The 22,746-nt window shown below is 48.2% G+C and overlaps 1 protein-coding gene across 5 annotated transcripts; it reads left to right on the plus strand.

The window, feature by feature from the left end:
* Positions 1 to 14,629: 14,629 nt before the first annotated feature.
* Positions 14,630 to 22,698, plus strand: RGS4 (regulator of G protein signaling 4). 5 transcript variants are annotated; one of them, XM_077181883.1, is made up of 6 exons: positions 14,630 to 14,895; positions 15,287 to 15,511; positions 18,277 to 18,381; positions 19,382 to 19,443; positions 20,163 to 20,329; positions 20,851 to 22,698. In XM_077181883.1, exons 3-6 carry the CDS (start codon positions 18,287 to 18,289, stop codon positions 21,100 to 21,102), a joined length of 576 nt encoding a protein of 191 aa, XP_077037998.1. In that variant the 5' UTR covers positions 14,630 to 14,895; positions 15,287 to 15,511; positions 18,277 to 18,286; the 3' UTR covers positions 21,103 to 22,698. The 5 variants fall into 5 exon arrangements, with proteins under 5 accessions (XP_077037998.1, XP_054493966.1, XP_077037997.1 ...); XM_054637991.2 differs by having other exon boundaries at positions 14,630 to 14,788; XM_077181882.1 differs by lacking the exon at positions 14,630 to 14,895 and adding an exon at positions 15,051 to 15,185.
* Positions 22,699 to 22,746: the final 48 nt, after the last annotated feature.

A 22,746-nucleotide genomic window follows, 5' to 3' on the forward strand; every position in this document is an offset into this window, starting at 1 on the left:
CATGGCCTCTGGGCAGAGCACAGCTCCTCATGGGAGGGCAGAGATGGCTGTGCCCTTCTGGGAACAGGCTCAGGGTGCAGGGCAGTGTATCAACCCCTAAGGGCACTGAGAGGCCTTAGCTGCCCCGACCAGCCCCAGCCACACCCTATGCTCATGGACCAGGAGCTCCGTTTAAACTCAGGTCTTAAGCTCTGCTGTAGGCTGGTCTGTCTCCAGCCCTATCTCCTGCTAGACCTCTCTAAATGGCCCCTACTCTGATCCATCCCAGGGCTGTGGATGGACACTGGTGGCTTCCTGTTCCTGTGTAACCTGCTTTGCTCAGGTGCTGTGGGATGGTGCCCTCAGTGAGGACACAGCCAATGCTGGGGTCACCCTCAGCTCCTGCCTGGTCTCCCTTTGGGCAGCATCTCCCCTGCTGCTGCCTCCTTACAGAGCACATTTGCAGCACATCCTCCTAAGAAGGTCACTGGAAGTCTGCTGAGCTGCACAAGAGTCACCAGACAAGCCCTGGGAGGAAAGGACTGCTATGTCTTTGGCCTGTCACCTGGAGGAGAGGTGCCTTCTCCCTACAGCAAACACATTTCTTTGCTGAAATAATAAGGTATAAGTCCAGTGCTCCCTATTTCACATATCATATACACATCAGGGTTTATTCTGGCTCTTGGAAGAAGTGAGCTCAGAAATAATCCAAGGGTCAGTTTTCTAACATTAGGCTGGAATTGTCTTTATTTACTTCTACAGACTTGGCCAAAGCTCAAGGCACTGTAATGCTATGCATTCTTCAGTAAACACAATTAACTGGAAACTCAGAAACATTGATATCATCTTTTCCCTTGCGACTGATCACTGTGAACTGCTGTTTCTAGCCAGAAATTCAACTTTTCAACTTCCTTTTCCCCCAGGGTTGCAGAGTAGGTGGAAATCCATTTAGCTTTTAAAAAAAAAAAAAAAAAAAAAAATTTTGATGATGCAGCTTAGCTTGGTTTATGGCAGTGGGAAGAACAGGAAGGTCAGGATTGTACAGAGCCAGTGGGTCCCTGCTATTCAGCAAGAGCTGGACGTTTGTCCCTGAGGCAGCCAGGTGGGATCATTAGGATCAGGACATGCCATGTCCCCAACATTCAGCCACAAATCTCCACCAACATGGAGACCTAAAGCTGAACTTTAAACTCCTGTTTTACCATCTCCCCATAAACCCTCTCTGAAAGAATGCAGAAAGGCCCTCTAGAGCTTCACCAAGCTCCAAGGCAGAGGCAGATAAATTATATTTTTAGTGGGAGTTCTTCGATGTGGTGTTAAAAGCCCTTCTCCAGATGATCCAGTCTAGTACTTCATGACCTTACGGCTGGAAAAATCTTGTCTGCTGCCTAATCTAATCCTTATTTGGTGTAATTGAGGACAAACATTTCTTGTCCTTACCCAGCATGGACACACTAACAGTTTATCATCTTCCTCTCCATAACTGCAGCCTTTTATGGCTGTGATGTTTAGGTACTTCATGTATCATTACCCTGTGTCCCTTTGGTCTGCCTACTTCTAGATTGAACAAACTCTCATGCTTCCGTCTTACCTTTTAGGTCTGCACTCTGGACTCTTTCCAGTCAGTCTGCAGCCTTCTTGAAGAGCAATATCCATCTTCCAGCCTCTTACTGAATGTCTGAAGGAGGCAGAGCCCTGTGATTATTCCACATGTAGGTGTGTAAGAGGTTTGTAACAGAAGTACTAAGGTTGAAGTGAAGCCTGAATTGTAGTGTGTGTAAAGAATGAGAGAAAAACAAGAGGGTGAGGATTAAAAGAATGACCTGTACTGATAAGGTAGAGCACTGCTCCCAGAACTGGGTTTCTAGGATGCCATTCCTGGTTGTAATACTGAAGAATGTGTTTATGTCATGACCAAAAGACCTTGCAGTCTGGTCAGATCACGGCACAGACAAGGAAGGCATCACAAGACCCCATGTCCTACCAAGAGAATGGCAATTCACACACCACTGCCTTTCCTGATGGGCCACCAGGAAAGCAAACATGTCCAGACTAGGAGAAGCAGATAAGTCTCAAATCTGAAGAGTTTAGCCTGTGCTGTTGGTGGCAGGAAGGGCAGTGTGTACAGTTTAAGGCTCCATTTCTGCACACTGTCCTGCGCTCTTGGCAGTGTGGTCCCAGCCTGGTAGCCTTTTACCTCCTGGGAAAAAATTTGTCTGCTTAGCTGTGTAGTTGATTGAAAGTTTCTGTGTCTCATCCATTCATCCTGCACTGACCTCCAGCAGCCTGTCTGTGTGCATGGCACACTCTGCTCTCCCTCCCTTTGTTCCCTGTGCAGGATTGCTCATGTTCTAAATCTCCATGCTTTTCCTCATTTCCAGTCTGTAGTTAAACTGCTGCTAAGCTCTGTACATGCTAGGTTCACCACTGCTCTTCCATGGCTGCATATTTGGGGATTCTGGACGGATTGGAAAGGGTGAGAGTGTCTCCAGACAAGCCCTGGATGGTCAGGTGTACTTGCTGCTAAACAAAGTATTTGCTTCACTGAATTGCAAACCCTGGATAGTTAGGCCAGTTAGTTCATAAGTGGAGGTTGGTTGAGATAGTCATGTTTCTACACCAGTACTGAAACAGGTTAACTGAAAAAGCATTAGCAGAACACAGAATAGCTGGATAAAAATCTGATGGAGTTTTGGCTTGGAATAATTTTCCTGTCCTTATATAATAATACCTGATTTTGTGTTCCAGGTCTGTTACTGTTTTGTTGTGATACTGTGAAAAACAGAGTTCAAGATAAATAATTTTTGTAAAGTTTATTAAGAGATAAAATAAGAGACAAAAGTCCAGTGCTGGGGTGCTCCTGGCGGGCAGCCAAAGAACATGCTCTGTCCTGACAGTGTTATCTTTATATGGTCACATCCATTACGTGATTACATCCTGAGGTACATGCATATTCATGTGTTTCATACATTATTCAAACATTCTTGTAAACTTTCTGATGTTTTGGGAACTTCGTTTGGGTTCTTCACACTCCAGCTTATCTGCATAACATCCTGTGTGTCAGGTCAATATATTTTATTTCTTCTTGTGTCTCCATCCTGCTGTTTCACATGCTCTGATAAGATTTTTGTATGTCCTCCTTAAATTTAACATGGTATTCTTTAATTGTCCTCTGGTGCTCTGGTTTGTGTCACAGTTATCTTATTACTTGAAGGATTCAGTCAATGGAAAGGAGAACAAAATTTTACACCATTTGTTTGGTTACATAGAGGTATTTTAACACCTAGTATTCAGCTAAGGCCTATAATACGGTATATTCACCCTACTACTATTTCTATAAACTATGCAGGACATACTTAAACTTATAGATTTTGTTATACTAACAAACAGCTAAATAAAGGTGTACATGATATTATATCTGAATACTTATGATCAATGCAAAAAATAATATCTATAAATGTGAAAGCCAATATCATATTGCAGTCCTCTTTTTTATTAACAATATTAAGCAGACATTTGACTGAATTATATGCCACAAGATTGTTGGTCAAGGGCTGAGGGCAGAATATCCTGCCCTCTTATGAACAACTCTAGGCAATATATGAGAGGGAAATTGCAGTGGGGGAAGAAAAATCCTGCTTTTAGAGCTGTCCCCATTCCCCTTCCCGTATGTACTGTATATTACCTTGTGTGACTCAGACAGAACAAAAACAAGCAGGATTTTAGAGATAATTTCTTCAAAATTTGAGCCTACTTTGGTGTCTGCTGCTAACACAGTCCAGCCTGCCTTCTGTACTGCCCTGGTGGGGTTTGGACCAAGTATGCATATACTGGAGAATTTTAAAAGCACAGTGGGGTTCAGCCTCTATTATCCATGAGCTATAAGTAAAGGCAATCCACAGCTGGATGTTGGAAAATGGAAAAATACAGCAGCAAACCCACTCTTGTCAGCACTAGATTTCATGGAGCAAAGTAATTCTGAGAAGCTCAAAAGAAGCTCAGAAGATCACAGTGATGCACCTTGGACATGACGGTACACAACATGGGTGCCCTCTGTTGAGACATCCTGTTCCCTCCTAGTATGAGCATCATGGTGGGAAGTGCTTTTTGAGGACTCTCCCTGGGGAGGTGGCACCAGGCTGAAGATGCTACAGTGGGATATGCTGGCTCCAGGGCAGTGGATTCTTGAATGGGAGCCTCCATGAGAAATGCCTTGAGCTCTCAGGGGTTAGGGCATTTCTTGAGCAGGTTGTCCCCTTGGCCACAGCCCTGTGACTTTAACGTTGTGTGGTGGGGATGCAGCTGGCAAGACAGCTGGCCTCTGTGCCTCCTGCTGCCTTCCTGCACATCTCATGGAGCAGAGTCTGCTTTGAGAGGTGCTCGTTAACCCTCAAAGAGAAAAGTCCTGTTTGAGCACAGTTTTTGCTCAGTACAGAAAGTATCCCAGTGCTCACTGGGAAGCTGCAGCAGAACAACTCTGCAGACCATTGAAACATGCTCAGGGTAGTGCCTTCAGACTACTGCAGCACAAGGATCTGAGCACAAGCGGTTAGCAGGGAAACCAGGCAGCTTCCGGGCTTGTTTTGATTTCTCCTCCATCCTTCTGTCTAACACACTTAGTACACATCAGGGAGCAGGGCAAGGAGACGCTCTGTTCTCACATCTTGTGAAGTCAATCAGTTGCATAATATGAAACACAGGCAGCAGGAACGTGATCAAGTGCAGAGAAGGGACACATCAAGCACTTTATTGTGGCTGTGGGAGGGATGAGCCAGGCCTCTCTCTACCCAATTTATCTTTTCCAAACTGCCTTTTGAGCCTGTTTTGCATCAGCTGCCTGTCACTCTAAATACAGCTCGGATTTCAAGGTAGCTTTCCTGGAGCCCTTGTCTACTAGAACAGGAGGGGTAAACACCCCCTAAAGCCCCCGGAGCGATTCAGAGAGTTTAGATGAGCCATTTCCTCTGCATTATACTCGCAGCTGGGCAGGGATTGCTCAGGGGCAGTGCAGGGCTTGCAGAGTGTGGGGAGAGCCAGCATGTGTGTGAGACAGGTGAGGGACAGCACCAGGACAGGGGTCACCATATTCAAAGGCTCCTACGAAAGGAGAGGAATGACCTTTTTTCTTAAGATAAGGCTTAAACTCAGGGATTCTGCAGCTTTTGAGAGGTCTCTAGGCAGCTAATCTGGTGAGGTGCAAGTAGATTTTTTTCTGTGTATTTGTCCTCCTTCAGTCAGGAATACCTTTTGCACCACCTGAAGGAGTGTGAGCACCAGGGATTGGGGTATCATGGCAGCCTGAGCTGTTGTTTCCACTCTTGAGCCTTCTGCTTGTCTCTCATCAACAAGTTCTAAAGATTTCACAGATCTGCAGTGCTTATTCAGAGATTGTGGTGCAGATGCACAAGCCCACATCAGAAGGGACAGACCCCCTGCACGTGGCAGAAACTGCACCACACGGAGGGCGAGCCTGACAAAAGACAGGGAGAGTTGCCTTGTTGATGCTGACGTAGAAAATTGCAGATGCCATTCTGTTCTGTGCCAGTGAAAGGTTTGATGTGATGGCTTACCAGATACTCTGCACGCCTGCTGGCAGCTCAGCCCCATATATTTTGGTTGAAGGAAACAGGGAACAGGGTTAAAAGATGGAGAGCAACAAGGTATGTTGAAGGAAGAGGGGGCAAAAAGAAATCACTCCAATATGAAGCCTTCCAGGCATCTGACACTGTCACAAGCAATTTGCCTCTTTGTCTAACAAACAGCAACAGCATTTGCTGTTCAAAGCATGTCTGAAAGCTGTGGGAATATATAATGACCGTGAGGGGATTCTGGATTTTCTTGCTCCATTTTGAAATTCATCTCTCATCCTTGTTATATTAGCACTATTTTTAGCTGCTCCCACTCCAAATAGAAGTGATTCTCCATGATGCATCTCAAGCACAAGATGACAGTAAGGATGGTTGGGTGTTGCTGATCTGAAGAATCATTCTGGAGCCCATATGTGGTACAGTTCTCTTAAAGATCCTACTACACCGTTCTAAAGTACTGGGGTGCTGCTTTCAGCTCACTGTGACCTCTCTTCCAGGTCAGCAAGGCCACTCCGCACATGCAGATGCTCCCTCCAGGGACAGATGAATGTCCCTGGAGATCCTTGGCTGCTGGACAGTGTTCCTAAGGATTGTTTTGTCCAGATGCTGTGGGATGTGTTCTCCTCCTTCCCATGGCTCATCTCAGGGCCTCTCCTCACAGAGCTTCCTGCTCCTTCTGTACATCACTGGGTATTCTTTCCCTTTCCAGCTCTCATGACCCCAGCCTTTCCCATTCCCAGGCAGAGTGTCTCCATTCCATTTCTCAGCCTGGCCTTCCCTTCACAGGCACCACAAGATGCTAGTGCTCATGGGACAGGGATAAATACAGCTGGTGTCTGGTGGCAGCACAAGGGCAGGACACGGCCCATGGAGCAGAGGTGAATGCGCAGGGCAGCATGGCAGTGGTGTGCAGCTGGCCCAGTGATACGGGCAGAGGACAAGCAATGTCCTGTCCAACAGGCAGGATTTCCTGGCTGATGGGGTGTTGGGCATGTTTTGATGGTCATCTAGTGCTCTGTGTAACAACCCAAGGTCTGTGTCTGGCAATCCTTTCCAGGTGGGACAAGTCCATTAGAGAAGTTAAACTGAGTGGCAATCTCATGTTAGATTTCGGTGGGTGAGGTTTAGCTGGACTGACTGGGACTGCAGCATAATTTCACAAAATGGGGAAACGCAATTTGCCACAAACTGCAGTTTCTTATGATGAACAAATAAGATAAACACTCTGTACTTATGGACTATAAAACTCTTTGTGCATGATTTATATCATGATAATAATGAGCACTGCTGCTCCTTTCAGTGTGATGCACGTCTTTAGAGCTGACTTGTCATTCCAGTGATCAGAGACAGTGTCCTGGAGCTGAACATACTTGATCTGAGGAAGTCCAGGTCCGTAATGTACCTTTGTGGCTCCATTTATAAGGTTACCCAACAGAGTATCTCCTTTGATTTTTTTGCATTATGTCCTTAGAACCACAAGTCCCCTGTGGATGACCATTTAGGATTGCTGCAGTAAGTATTGGTCAGATTCCTGGGTGATCCAAGTGATCCTGTGTTAGATGAGCCAGTTATGGATACACTGGAGGCTTGATTCAAAACATGTGTAGAAGCCAATATTTTTCCTCAAAACTTATTTCTAGCTGAAACACAAACAAAGCATGAATTTGCCTTGGGATAGCAGCTTACTGGTGGCTCATCTGCTGAGCCAGTAATTGCAGTCTTTAGCATCCAGACTGCACCTGGAATACCAGAACGACTGGTTTCAGAAGAGACACTAAAATCTCCGGCACTTGCATCCTGCTGAGAAGTTCAGAAAGATAAAATGTAACAAAATGAAACAGTTATTTCCTCTTTTTTTTGAAAAAGCAGAAATTTCTGAGCGATAAAGCATCGAGCGTGGTCCCTCTGAGCTTCAGCTGCTGGGCACAGCCATGTGCCATAGATTTTGCTCACCGCTCTTTCTCTATCTTGTTTTTAAATCTTTCTCTATGGCACAGTGAAACTCAGATCTGCCCAGATTTTCAGTACTCTTGCAACATAAATTTTAAATAGCAAGATGTCCTGACAAAACAGGGCTCAGCAAGCAGCCTCTGTGTGTCTGTTATGCAGGGTATGTAGTCCCATGCAACCACTCTCTGCAGCAATTCACAGCCCGCTGTAGTATTCCACATTTTTGCTACACTGGATGTTTGCCACTTGCAATTTAATTTGTCCGAGTCACCTCCAAGACAGAGGTCAAGAAACTTCAGGCAAGAATCAACTGCTGTCAGCGTTTCCTCTTCTCCCTGTTTGTGAGGTTTAAACCAGTTGCACATCAGGCCTGACTGATCCATTGGATACCTGGCACCTTTTAGAATTGTCCCCCAGGCTGGGGCATGAAGATCTTTTATTTCTTCTCAAGTCATTGTATGTAGCACGCTGGCATCACGCAGTGCCTCTGAAAAGGTGCTGTCTCTCTGCTGCAGCTGCTTGTCCTTGCTTTTGTGTTCCTTTAGCCTGAAATCTTGATTCTTGCCACCCCATTCACAGGCTTGTAAGAAGTCACCTTTTAAATAACAGGCATAACCTTGAGACAGGCACTGACTGATGCTTGCTGCTTCCAAGCTACCTTTTGTGAGCTGCCTTAAAGAATGCAGCAACTAAACTGTGATCGGAGCAGCAAGCAATGTGCTTGTGACACAGGGCCATGACCTCACTGACAAAACGTCCCCTGGACTTTTCACAAGCCAATAAAGCTCTAGGTTTTGTTCTCTGGCATGGGCCTTGTAGTATGGCACCTCTAATCTTGCTGAGCTGCCACTGCAAATGTAAGAGGGAAGGGAGCAGGAAAGGTCCATTTGAGGTTAAGACAGTAGATCCTGCTACATCTGCAGTGATGAAAGATTTTGTTTTGTAGCTTGTAACTTCTTATCCTGCAGTGCTTGTCTAGGCAGAACATAGTTCACTCACATTGAAGGGTTGGGCTTTCTAAAGCTGGAAAACAGGAGCTGCTGCACAGCTGGGTTGCTAGGGTGCAGAAGGATCAAGAAGTGGTTTTGTTGCACACTGTACATAAAGACATCTTAATTTCTGATGCATCAACTCTCTTCCTGCCTCCCTTAATGCCTCCTCCTACTCTATACCTTAGGGTGAAGCAATCAGCCCACAAGTGAGAGGTGTGTGCCAACCACTGACTGTGAGCAAACAGTGATTGATGGACCCCACAGGGTCACTCTGAGGAGTCCCACTCATCACAGCTTCTGGCTCAAGGGTGTTATAAATGGATAATGAGATGATTGGTTCTTGCAATTAAAGGATAACTATTGTGTGAATATTAAGAAAATCTTTAGTGAGGTATAGTTATGTTATTGTAGTTTAGATGTCCTCTGTTCTCCCCATAGTTCCCTTTCCCCCCTGTATTGTTGCCATCCGACAGCCTGGGCTGTCTAGGACAGGTACAAAGAAGGTTGTACATGTGCCCCTTGCATGGGGCAGGTGGGAATGGAAAAGCTTGGGGGTGCTCAGGGGGTGAGGCATGGCAACACCTGAGCTCCAATCCAGTTACAAGAAAGCAGTCTCCACTGATAAATGGCAAAGAAGAACTGACTGACAGACTTTGGGAAGGGCTAGGGCTGGCTGATGCAACCCCCAGGGGTATAAAAGACTGAGCATCCATCTTGAAGATTAACCAGCCATGTGGTGTGCATGCAGGCAGTTCCCAGCGCTGTGAATTTTTTCCTTATATAGTACTTCTGTTGTATTTTTGTCAAGGTTGTTTAATAAACCTTTTTAAATTTTTAAAGTGAACAGTTGTTTCTCACAAGGGGATTTCCCAGTAAGCCTCAAGTAGTGCAAAAAGCTCATGAAGAGCAGGAAGGAACACAGAACTGTGTATTTAAATAAACAGCAGCTCACTGTCCATTGTAAAGACAGCAAGTGTCTCCCCGCCTGGGGCTACACAGCCCTGGGAATGATCCACACAGTCTCGCATCAGCTAAGTGCAACTGGCTTGCACTAGGATTCTTGGAGGAATACACCAAAGAGCTCTGGACAAAGACTGGTTCTTTTCCATTCATTTAAAAATAAAACAATACTGGAATTGGAATGCCATGCTTTCTGATTTTCCCCACAGCATTTTCCTAGAGAAGCTGGAAGCCTGGGGCTTGGACTGGTGCACTTTTCACTGGGTTAAGGACTGGATGGCCAGGCCCAGAGAGTAGTGGTGGACTGGAGTTACATCCAGCTGGTGGTCAGTCAGCAGTGCAGTTCCCCAGGGCTCACTATGGGGCCCAGTCCTGTTTAATATCTTTATCCGTGATGTGGAAGAGGTGATAGAGTGCACCCTTAGCAAGTTCACAGACACCAAGTTGAGTGGCAGTGTTGCTCTGCTGGAGGGCAGGAAGTGTCTGCAGAGGGATCTGGACAGGCTGGATCCATGAGCCAAGGCCAGCTGTATGAGGCTCAAGAAGGCCAGATGCTGGGTCCTGCCTTTGGGTCACAGCAATCCCATGAAATGCTTCAGGATGGGGCAGAATGTCTGAGAAGCTGCCAAGCAGAAAAAGAGGTGCTGGTCAAGAGTGGGTGAACATGAGCCGGCTGTGCCCAGGTGGGCAAGAAGGCCAAGGGCATGCGGCCTGGATCAAGAATAGTGTGGCAGCAGGACCAGCGAAGGGATTGTTCCCCCTATACTGGGCACTGGTGAGGCCACACCTCAAGTACTGTTTCCAGTTCTGGGCCCTTCACTACAAGAAAGACACTGAGGTGCTAGAGTAGGTCCAGAGAAGGACAATGAAGGTGCTGAAGGCTCTGGTGAGCACAAGTCCTGTGAGGAGCAGCTGAGGGATCTGTGGGTGTTTAGCCTGGAGAAGAGGAGGCTCAGGGGTGACCTTATCACTTGCTACAACTGCCTGAAAGGAGATTGGAGCCAGGTGGGGTTTGCACTCTTCTCCCAGGCAGCTAGTGACAGGATGAGAGGAAGTGGCCTCAAGCTCCACCAGGTGAGGTTCAGTCTGGACATCAGGGAGAATTTCTTCACTGAAAGGGTGGTTAAGGATCAAAACGACTTGCCCGGGGAAGTGGAGAAATCACCATCACCAGACGTGGCACTCAGTGCTATGGTTTAGTTGGAATGGAGGTGCTTGGTGAAAGGTTGGACTTGCTGATCTTGGAGGTCTTTTCCAACCTTAACGATTCTTCACGATTAGTCCTCACAATTAAAGTGGTTCCCTAGGAAAGGGTGAGCTGTCCAGTCACATAGCTCTTAACTGTTGATGAGTTCAGGAGCACTATTAGTATGGACAATGGGGGACACACTGGAAAAGGCAGTGATGTCATTGATATCAGCTGACATGATCTAATGGAAAAATAGACCTTTTCTAATGAGCTTAATAGTTTTTTCATGAGGAAGTTATGGTGGTGAAATAGATTCATAAGTGAATATGATGTGCTATCAATATTTGGCTTAAAGTGTCATAAAATCCATACTAAATGCATTACAAGTGGCTAAATGAGACATTTCAAAGTGGTTTTTGTATGAGAAAGCATCAGTGAACAGCCATATGTTGACTGGTTTGTGGTGCAGTGATTGTCTTAGTGATTAGCAGGAAATGTTTAAAATGGATAAGGAGACAGAGATTCGGGAAATTGGAAGGCAAGTTACTCAAATAGATTTTCCTGTGGTCTGATGGCCATGAAAAAAAGAACAATAGCCACACCAAAAAAACCAAACCAAACCAAAAAAAACCCCAACTAACCAATCAACCAAAAAACAAAACAAAACAAAACAAACAAACAAAAAACCACCAAAAAACCATCATACAAAAAAACAACACTTATTTCATTAGCAAATCCAATCCAGGAGAGGGAAAAAAACCATCCATTTGGGCTGAACAAAGAAAAATATGACTCCCACCAATCCCTCAGAATGATTAGGAAATTCCAAGCCCTTAGAAATGACAAAAGGCCCCTGATGCTGTTGTAGGTGCACATATAAGTAGGAAACAACTGAGAGCATGGGGAAATTGTCTGGATTCCATATTTGGTTGTGTGAAATGTGCAAAGCTGGAGCTAAGGGAGACTAAAACGAATGTGCTAATGTCTACAGAGCATTGTTTCAGAGAAGAGCAGGCTCATCAAGAAAAAACCACAGCAAACTAAAGCTTCTTTTCCTTGAAGAGTTCCATTTTTGCCTCGTGCATGCAGAGCAGAAAGGAGACTGGGTCAGCTTGGAGGTACATCCATGCACTCAAGAAATTTTCCATATGAGCAGCAAATGACCCATATTGCAGAAGGGTGACTCATCCCTCCTGCCAGGACTGAGCTGGGGGGAGATGGCCACTCCTCAGGCTGCCTCCAGGGGCTGGCCACCAGAGCCAGGGCTGTGCTCATGCGTGGAGTCATACGGTGCATTGCAGAGCCATGGGAAAGGACAATTCCCTCAGACTCTGCTGTGGGATGCTATTTCTGGGAATCCCGGCACTGGCTGGGGGACCCTACGGGGATGAGTGTGGCCTCTCTGTGTGTCTCTTAGGGAGGTCAGGCCACAGTCAGTGCCCTGGGACAGGAAATGTGGCTGCATGCAGTGTCAGGCTCAGACACGGGCTGAGTTCATCCATCCAAGCTCAGACCCCAGTGGTCCTTCCAGGGTTCTCTGCTCCCAGCTCATTAGCTGTAATTCACTCAAGCCACATGCCTGCTGGGTAAGATGCAGCTCTCCAGTGCTGGAAGGAAATCTTACCTCCTAACAGGTGTACAGGTCCCCTCCCCACAGCAGGGCTCAGCACTGTGGCCACTTGCCTGGGCAGAAATGTCACCAGAGTGGCTACATGTGAAGGGCTTCTGCAGCCTGGGGGCTTGGGGACCAGTGCCAACTCCATTGATGCTTTTCAGCTGTGTAGGAGATGCTCCAGTTCTTCACCAATACTGTCTGCCAGACACGTATTGGATATGGTTGGCCATGGGAAAGATGTGAAGTGCTTTGCCCAGTGTCCACTGTGCACACCTGGGCATTTGCTCGCCCCTTCCCAAGGTGCCTGGCTGGCTCTGTGAGCGATGGCACAGGAGCAGGAGTGGCTCACAGGCCCTGCAAGGCAGGCTGGCGAAGGAAGGCAGCTGTGGCAGGAGAGGCCCCAGCCCAGCAGCCCTTCCCCACAGCCACACATCACGCCCTCCCGGGTCCCAGTGACACAAAACAGCAGCCTGGTGCCCTCCCATCCCACAGCAGCTGCTCTGGGATGAGAAGGGATGGGACTGGGGCAGGAGGGCAACAGCCTGGGGCAGCTCAGCTGCGGGCAATGACCACGGGAGCAGCTCTTCGTGCTCCCTGCCTCCTCCCACAGGCTGCCTCTGGCTGTGGGAGCCGAGGGACACATCCCACACGCGCTCGTGTGCGGGGTGAGCACACGTGTGTGACGTTCTTCCCTGGCAGTGGTGGGAGGGAAAGCTCCATTCAGAGCCTCATTTCCAGCTGCTCGAGATGCAGCAGGGATGAAGCAGGGGGCGGGGGCGAGAGATGCCACAGTGGGTACCACAGACGTTTGCAATTGTGCTGGCTCCTGAGAGCCCCTGGGTGCCTCCAAAGCCCTGCACAACCTAGGGATGGCCCAGCCCACCCCCAGCCCTGCACCCAAGCTGATCCTCACTGCTGAGCTCTCCATGAGCAGGTGAGGCAAGCCAGGGATGACATGCCAGGCATAAAACATGGTGTGAGCTGCTGCTTCACAAGCTGGCAGGGAGGAGGGGGAGACTTTGGTGTTGAGCACAGCACAGTCTGTACTCTGGAGGAAGAGGCCTGCCTGTGATGGTGGGAGATGGAAGGCGATACTTTAGATTGGAGACCAGCTGAGGTAGCTGAGAGGATATTAAACTGCGAAAACTGGGAAACACAGCTTAGAGGAGAAACAGTGCACAAGCCCAAACTCCTCTCATAGGGTCCAGGCTGAGCCAGTCAGTGTTAATGAACTGAAAAAAGGGAAATTTCAACTGCAGCATTTCTAGGAGTCTCCATGCCCAGTCCAGGGAGAATGGTCCTTATTTTAAAGCCATTTAGGCTGGCTGTTGTGATGGCAGTGCCAGAAATTCCTGATTACAGCCTGCTCACACAGAAGTTGGAGAATGCAGAAGGTGACCTGATGTCAACAACACCAGCATCTGAGTGTCATTAGAGCCATGCAGCAAACGTGCTTGCAATCCACAGAGAAGTATGACATTCCTAAATCTGGTGTACAACATTTTGCAGACAAAGTGCAGAATTTTTGTGTTCTGCACAGAAGTTCCTTTCCCTACAGCCTTTGTGACCTGCCTGAGCCAGAGCTCTAACATTGCCAGAGAGAGGGGCAAGGTTGGAGTTTGCAAAAACCTTGATTGTGTCAGCCAGATGAGCTCTTGAATTGTTTGAATGTCAGTAACATTGTACAAGTTTGATAGTCAAATTAAATTAAATATATATTTATAAATAATTAGTTAAGATTTTTCTGTTGGCAATATTCTGCCCTTCAACTTCTCCCCAGACAGAAGACACCACAGAGCTTAGGCACCAACTCTGCCAGTGCTCAGTTGCTTCCTACAGATCCACCCAAGGACTGTCAACTCACCAACACTAAAAGGATGAGGGCATTCACTCAGGTAAAGTTTTACACTGCCCTGAGCTGGAGCTGATTTTTAGTCCAAACAGTGCAGGACTCGCAGGCTCATTGCCTCAGGTTTGGCAGCAGGACAGTCCTGTTCCTACAAAAGCATTTTACAGTTAATTAGAGCATTGCCTTTCAGAACAATTAATGATCTGAGAGGATGCAGTATGCCAAGGCAGGTAAACTCTTTGGGGATTTGGACTCGACGCTGCTGGCTGTAGACTCTAGAGACACAGAAGGGAAAGGCTCATCTTGCAACTTCTGCAGATCGTGAGCAAAGCACTGAAAGGTTTCTGGGAGAGGGGATGCAGCAGTGGATAGTGTGGGCAGGCAGCCTGCTGCTAATCAGAAGCTCCTTTATTTCACAGTGGGAGCAGGACTTAAAATGCAGCAGCCCATATGCACGTCCTTCTGCTCAAAGCCCTCCCTGCTTTGATAAGGATGGTACAGGCTGTGCTGAGCTGCAACTCGATAAATATCAGCCAATTCTCTCTCTCCCTAGAGGGGCAGGGAGAGAGATGCCTTCTGCACCATCCAAGGGCTGAGGACAAGTAGCTGAAGTCATCCTGTTCTTGGAACTACAGCAGAGCCAGGGCAGTGCAGGCAACCCCACAGGTGTTTCATCAGTTCATTCTTGAGCATGAAGTACCCTCAGAACTTCTTCAAAGACTTTCTGGGCAGCCACAGTTAAGCCTTTTATTTTAATTAACCATCTTTCCTTGGTGAGTCCCAGAGTCCCCAGGTCTGACTTTTGATTTTGCGAATGCAAATGGAGAAGGTGCTGCAGTGATACCCATATCTAAGGCAGATGCGCTGCCAACCTAAATTCTTTTTTTCCATGCATGTATGTGAGCTGTCCTCAAATTTGTGTGCTGAGACATGCACATTTTATATTCCAATAGTGCCTTGCACCCCCCCCCCCCCAGGCTTTTGTTGCAGCCTCACCAAAAATATACATTCACATGACTCTGGAATAAAACAGGAAAGTCTCATCTGCCTGGGTAGTTCCCTGGTGAATTTACATTCTTCTTTCCTTAAGAGCTCTATTTTCTGCATTCATTTGGATTATGGTAACCTTTTCTGTTTAAAATTCTTGTCCCTTTCTTGATCCAGGTTACTTTAAATAGAAGAGGAAAGGAAACTAACAGAGGAACCAGCAAAGCTCATCTCATGTCTCAGAATTGATTCTCTGACCTTTTTTACTATTTGTGTCCCCCCACGAAAATCTGCTTTTCATCTGCACCATCCCAACCTCCTGCAATAGAGGAAGTCCCCGAAGCTTTTTGAGCCCTCTTCAAAGATTCCACCTCTGCAGCCAGACATCGAGCTTCGTTTCTGGTAAGGTTTTCAATCTCTCTCACCCCTTTGTCTGGGTTTTATACGTCACCCTCTTCCTCTTGGGTGGGCAAAAAGGGGACGGGTGCTGCTGCTGTGCTGACTCCTGACTGGGTCACCCAGCGCTGCTGGGCTGTCGGGCTGGGCTATAAAACTGAGCCAAGGCAGCGCAGCTGCCGCGCACACCGGACTGAACCCGCAGTCGGCGCAGGACCGTGCGCAGCCTCTGCCGCCTCCTGCCTTGTTGTTTTTCCTGGAATACTGATCCGACCTCGGGAGCAAGATGTGCAAGGGACTCGCTGCACTGCCAGCCACTTGCTTAAAAAGGTACTGTTTATTTCTGAGCATCTGGTAATGGTCTTGTTAGCTCGGAGACACGCTGATGCATTGCGCTTTGTGTCCGAGGCAGGAGGACGGATTTGGCTCTGATTATTTTGCAAGATTAGATACAAATGACTGCTTAGAGGCTTTTGTGGTTTTTTTCAGCTAGAAGCAGATTTGCAGAAAGGTTTTGTACGGAGCTGGGAGAACTCTAAAGCCTTCCTTCCCATCTTCCCCGTCATCAAAAACAGCAGCTTTAAGCATTGCTGATATTTTGATATTCCTGTCAGCTGCTTCTGCTGCAGTCTTTGCACCCCTTTTCTCCTTTGGCTCTTCTCTGCTAAATTTTCTTGATTCTTTTGAGGGGGAAGCAAGGCAGACAGGATAACAATTAAGGATTATCCCCTGAAATGCATTTCAAATGCAGATATGCAGCATGGCAGCACCAGAGACCCGTGTGCCAGCAGGCAGGGATGCGGGCACGGTGGATGTGGATGCGGCACCAGCTGCTGTGGGATCAGCCTGAGTTCCCTGGGCGATGGTGAGGGGCCAGGTTAGGCTGTTCCCCAATGCACAGCCCTGTGGGGCTGGAGCGGGGCTTATCACACCCCTGCCGTGTGGTGCCAGTCAGGATGGGCTGAACTGTAGCCCTGCAGGACCTGGCTGCACCCCGGTGTGTGGGATCATCAGAGCAGAGCCTGCACAGCCCCAAATGTGCCCTCGGCAGCATGGCCTGCCCCATAGCCCAGCACGAGGGGGCTCTAGGCTGGCATGAGCCCTCCTGGAGGAGTGTTACTCCCTTTCAGGTGCTCTGGAGCTTGGAGATCTCCAGGAGGGAGGCACAATGCTCCCTTCTCATCCAGCCCATCCAAACTCGTGCGGGTCTCTGCTGGTGCAGTGCTGCCTTTCTGCCCACCCGTGCCTGCAGCAGCACTCCTGAGGCTGCTTCCCAGCAGATGGGCAGTGGCTTGGGAAAATGCAAGAAAAGACTCAGCTGGCTCTCATACGGGGATGGGAGCTAAAGATGATAGCTTTATCCTATCATCTGAGGATAAAGCTTCCTGCTCATGGTTGGATTTAAAAACAGGTGCTGAAAATGCGAGGAAAAAGTGTTTGCAGGAATTTGTTCCAATTTGCAGGAACATTTGATGAGGATAAAAAAATATTGAAAAATGCAAGGAAAAATAGTTCACATCTTTTAAACACCTCTGTCTAGGATTCCCAGCAAAATCCCTCTCTTCCAGAAACCTGTGGGACTGGCTGCAAGCAGCAGTGTCTTGTTTCCTCCTGCTGCCACCCTCCTGCAAACCTGAGCAGTCTCCTTCTCCTGGGCAAGGAGTATGACAGCACTAGGCAGCCCAAGGCTGGCAGCCCAGAGTCCCCATGGGTACCTGGGCAGAGCCTGGGTGTTGGCCACAGGCACCCTGCTCTAAAGCAGCTGTGAGCTCCCTTTGCTCTCCCTGAGTGCTGGAGCTGTTAAGGGAACATTTCTGAGACAAGCAGTGAGATCAGGTATGGCCAGGACCCCTGACAGGGCACTGGAGCAGAGAGAAGTGCTGGGGGGCTGAGCAGCTACTGGAGCTCAGCCCTGTGGCACAGACTCTTGCTCTTTTCCAGGCTCACATCTAAGGAGAAGGAGAAGAATTTCCTGCTTTACACTATGGCTGCACCTTGGGGCAGGCCAGGGCTTGTGCCCCTGCGCAAGCAGGCATGGTTTACCCACCCCCTATTCTTAAACTGGAAGGAAACCCAGAGAGGTGCCAAGGCCAGTATCAGCTGCATACCTAGAAGCTGCTGTGAAGAAAGGATTGTCCTGAGCTGAAAGGTGGAACAGAATTAAGGATGAATCTTCAGAGGAGCTTGCTGTGGAGCAAGGGAGCAGCTTGCAGCAAGTGTGGGCTGGTTGTGGTGGAGCTCTTGGCTCATCCCCTGACTTCACCCCACAGTCTTGCTCCAAGCCATTGATTTCCTCCCTTCCCTCTGTGTCATGAGCTTCGTGGGGTGGTCTGGCACGGCCCTGCTGTTCCTCTGCCAGCTGATGAAGTGGGGAAATGGCAGGGGCTGCAGGAAGGGATTAGTAAGGGTGTAAGAACCACACATTGGCAGCTGGGCAAATCAGCTCAAGGAGAGGTGACACACACAGCATGGTGGTGCTTTTCTATCACAATATTTTTACTGTAAACAGTAGGAAAACAGCAGCTTCTCCCCCTTTGCCACCTGCTTTGAGTCTGATGACCTTCTCAGCAAGATGCTGTTGAACATGAAAAATGACTTCTTTGGCATTGTGTTTGTCTGGAATGAAAAATATGCATTATGCAATGAGGGGAAAATCAGCACTGGAGTCCCTGTCAGTGACCTGCATTTGTGTCACTGAGTAATGCTGGAGGAGGCTGCAGAGGGAATGCAAAGCATTGTCTTCATCTCCTCCTCGATTTTTTTTCTTTCAGTGCCAAAGACATGAAGCACCGTCTGGGCTTCTTGCTGCAGAAGTCAGATTCCTGTGACTATAGCTCTTCCCAGGGCAAGAAGGAGAAGTTATCTTCAAGCCAGAGGTAAGAGCAGGTGCTGTCACCTAGTTAATCCCAGACTGGCTGCAGCATGTTGTTTATTCCTTCACCAAGCTGGACTCCATTAGTGCTTCTGGTGCTGCTTCCCAGTTCTTCCTGAACACCTGTGCTTGGATCTAGTGCGGCAATAGCCCTCAGGTGTTGATAGTCCTGTCAGCTGACCATCAACACCTGAGGACTTCAATTTCCATGAAGAATGCTGAACTAGAGGTCCCTTCTGGCACCACTTCCGTGATTCAATATGAATGAGCACAGGGGAGGGTGTGTACAGTGTCCTGCACAGGGGAATGACTCCATTCCAGACCCAGTGCAACTGGACACATTGCAGAATCAGCATCCCATGCCTCTTTGGGCTGGATTTGTACAGTGGTCCACACAGCTGCACAGAGGTGTAGGCACACAATCCATCCAGCAGCCTGTCAGGGTGTCACTGCTCTCCCCAGTCTGCAAGGACACAGTGTTCTCTCCAAAGAGGGCTCCAAAAGCCAAGGTTTGCTACTGGAACAGATGAGCCCTAGGGTGTTCTAGTATGATAGAGGGAATGAATGTAGGATGTGTTCCCTGTGTGTTTCCAGTTCCCACATTCCTCTTTTCCACATAGCTAACTGTTTCCCTGACAGGTTAAGGGAACCAGTCCTTTGGAGTTCACTGATATGACTTCTAAGAGTGATTCCAGACCTGTGCTCCAGCAAGAGATGCAGCCAGGCACAAAATAAATATGAAGTTCACACCAATTTTTTTCCAGGAAAATTCATTTCTAGCCCATGGCTGGTGATGAGGATTGCAAACCAAAATGTCTGTAGGTTAGATCTGGGATCCCTGGGGGTATCTGTAAAACAAGCTGATATTTCATTCTCAGTCTCCAGTGTATGCTCTTACAACAATCAGGGAAAAAGATTTTTCTAGTGGTGTTGAGAAACAAACCAAATTTGTCCTTTCTGTACTCTCTTTAACTCAGCTCTGTGTTTCTCCCTTTGTCTCTTAGGCTTAGCCAAGAGGAAGTAAGAAAATGGGCAGAGTCTTTGGAAAATTTGATCCATCATGACAGTAAGTGAAGAGGGCTCTTATGCTGCCTGCAGAGCATGTGTGCTCTGAACAGTCCTGGGAGGGGACACAGGACATTATCTGATTGTCTCTTAGGGGCACACAGGAGCTCCTTTGGCCACGGAGACCTCTGGGAGGGGTGGGGAAGGGGTCTCTTGCCCAGATCCAAGGCAAGGGTCAATCCCAATGCATCATGAGTGTGGTTTTGGCCTACTGCTGAGCTGTCTGTTTTGTGAAAGCAACTGGTTTAGCCCTTGTGCAAGAGGAGGGCAAGACTGGGACACACAGTTAGTGGTGGGTTAAACAAGAACCAAAAGGTGGAGATATTATTTGCAGCTGAACCCATGGGAGACTTTGCCTTCCCATCAGCTGTGGGCTACACTCACGTCCTTGAGGTTTCCTTCACATTGTTCCCATGGTCTGAGACTCTGTGGAGCATGCTGGCTGTCTCCTCAAGGCCTCCTGGGAACACACGAGTTGCTTGTGTTCCCCTGGCAGGGACACTGAAGGTCACAGTGGGGGAACAGGCAGCTGGGCCCCCACGTGTGACATCCCCATGGGACCTGTCTGCATTCCAGCCTCCCCACTGCCAGCCCCAGGGCAGCTCCTCATTCAGCTCTGGGAAGGAGAATGCACAATCACTGTTTGCTGGGATTCAGGGGTGCAAATGTTCAGGGACCAACACTCTTGCCTGACCTGGTTTTCCTCTGAACAATCCGTAGGAGGACTGGCTGCTTTCCGTGCTTTTCTCAAATCTGAGTACAGCGAGGAAAACATTGAGTTCTGGGTCAGTTGTGAGGAGTACAAGAAAACCAAGTCACCAGCCAAGCTCAGCCCCAAGGCCAGGAAGATCTATGATGAGTTTATCTCAGTGCAGGCCACAAAAGAGGTACGTGCCCTGAACATTCCTTGGGCAAAGGGACCACTCTAAATTCTGAACTAGCAGCGCAGCCAAGCAGAAGTCAATAATTTTACAAGAGATGAAGGCTTCTGCTTCTCTGCTAGTTAGCAAGGACATGGTGGGTCTTTTACTGATTTTTATATTAAATTTGGCTAGAGAGAAAGCATGTTTAGTTACAACCACATGGCCATTCCATGTGCACACTGAAATGGGAGAAGCCTAAGAGGCCCATAATTCCCAATGTTTCAGCTCCTCCCATGCAGTTTGAGTTTCCTGGCTAGCTGCATCCCAGAGGGATGTATGTGTCAGTCTCCCCTGACAGCTCTTCTGGTAGCAGAGATGCATCGGTATCCAGCTGCACAGATTCTGCTGAGGCTACAGGGTGTCAAACAGCCATTTCAGACAACTGCTCAGCAAGCACACATGGTAGAGAGACACTTGGATTTTCCCTTTCCTATGCCCCATCTGGGACAGGTTCTACTTACACTGTCCCTTTGGCCCTTTGACAGGTGAACTTGGATTCATGCACACGGGAGAAGACGAGCCACAACATGCTGGAGCCTACACTGTCTTGCTTTGATGAGGCTCAGAGAAAAATATTCACCCTCATGGAGAAGGATTCTTACCGTCGCTTCCTCAAGTCCCCTTACTACCTGGACTTGGTCAGCCCACCTGGTGCTGGCTGTGGGCCTGAAAACTGCAAAAGAAACCACATTCACAGCTTAGACTGCAACTCCAACATCATCTCTCAGTGCGCCTGAACCTGCAGCAAGGCAGGGGTGGGCTGGGCTCTTGCAGAATATGTGGCAGCAAAAGCACTCATTGGCATGAAGCAACAGAGCTGTCTCCAGTAGCTGTCTAATGTTCCAGTTGTATCCCATGTCATGCAGCAGCCAGCATTTGTAACCCAATCCAGGCTCAGTGTGTGTAGCAAACCCTCCTCTGATGGGTCGGTGTAGGAGCGCTGGGGTCTGTGTCTGGCAGGAGCTGGGGCAGTCGCTGCGTGTGCTGAGCTGTGTGAGCCCAGCAGGGTGCTGGGGAGCCCCAGTGAGCCCTGGCTCTGCCCACGGAGGGACCAGACTGGCGAGGTCACCGTGTGACACACAGCGAGGTGCAGGGCAAAGGGGAAGCCGAAGGAAGTGCTGGGGACTGTGATCTCCCCTTTCTAATCTGCAAAGGTTTAGGTGAAAAGGGCTGGCTCTGGTTCTTAGCTGTTCATTACTCCCAAATGTCCAGGCTGTCAGGAGTGTTTGCTCAGAGCTCAGGCTGTGCTGCATTGCAGTATCAGGCACAGGAAGAGCTCCTACTCTTTCTTGAAGGGAGACCAAAGCTTTTTGGACAGCCTCCCTCAATCATCACAGCCACAGTCACAGGGAAGCTCAGCCTCCCTTGGCCATCACGGGAAGCTCTTCCCTCTGGCTGCTGCTCCCTCTGTAGCATCCTTTTTATGCTGGCCAAGGATCTTCCCTAGGGCTGTGCAGAGCTGTCACTTTGGGGGAGGCTCATTATTTCCTATATTATTAATAGCAACCTTCATGCTCCCAGGTTAAATAGTCCAGCAGAGCAGAACAGAAACATGTTCGTTCTCTCCCAGACAGGTTCATATTCCTGACTCTGGGAGTGCCATTTCAGGTTTGCCTGTCCTGGCTTGTAAGAAGCATTTTGTGAGGGAATAGGACCACCATATCTGAGGAAGAAAGGCCCTGCTTGGGAGTACTTGAAAATGTTGGAGTTTTTTAAGGTGTTATTTATGTATTTCAGTAGTAGCATGACTCACTTTTCCTGAAGATGGTAGGAGGAATGTGTCTATCTCATTACTGCTGCGGGGCTTTGCCAGAAGGCAGCTGACTTTTTAATTGCTGTGGTAAGATACGGCCTTTGCTGTGGGCTTTGGCACTCTCCTGCAGTGGGAAGCACAGGAGGCAGCTGCAGGATTGCTGCCGTGAGCTGCAGCACAGGTGTCTCACTGTCCCCCAGCCTTGGTCTCTCCTTCATTAGGTATTGCTGCTCTGGCCACTGTGTACCCTGCACTCTGCATCCAGTCCAGACAGCAGCTCTCACACCGGGGTTTTGGCATGGCAGGAGGAGGTTGTGGCTCTCCAGGCCCATAGAGAAACTTCTTTTTTTAACATGTGCTTTATTTTATATTTATTCAATGTACCAACACCTATCACCCTGCATGCTCAGCTAAGAGATGGAGAGGCTTGCTAAAGCACTGAACATAGCCAAGCATGTGGCTATGGTTTTTTTTTCCCCTGGTACTGGGAACTCTTGGTAACTATTGCAAAAACTGTATCAATATTTAAATAATGATGAATGCAGTCTAAATAAAATGTTTGTGTTAGTCCCTTCTAAAATGCTATTATGTGAACAAAAGAAAATGCATGGAGATCCAATTAATTGGA

Source organism: Agelaius phoeniceus, chromosome 8 (assembly GCF_051311805.1).
Source record: "Agelaius phoeniceus isolate bAgePho1 chromosome 8, bAgePho1.hap1, whole genome shotgun sequence".
Classification (NCBI taxonomy): domain Eukaryota; kingdom Metazoa; phylum Chordata; class Aves; order Passeriformes; family Icteridae; genus Agelaius; species Agelaius phoeniceus.

What these genes read in the sequence shown, in the direction of transcription:
- RGS4 (XM_054637990.2), top strand. Translation starts at nt 15,792, where the DNA reads ATGTGCAAGGGACTCGCTGCACTGCCAGCCACTTGCTTAAAAAG. An exon ending in AAGTTATCTTCAAGCCAGAG is followed by an intron (nt 18,382 to 19,381) that starts GTAAGAGCAGGT and finishes TTTGTCTCTTAG; the next exon opens with GCTTAGCCAAGAGGAAGTAA. An exon ending in CAGTGCAGGCCACAAAAGAG is followed by an intron (nt 20,330 to 20,850) that starts GTACGTGCCCTG and finishes GCCCTTTGACAG; the next exon opens with GTGAACTTGGATTCATGCAC.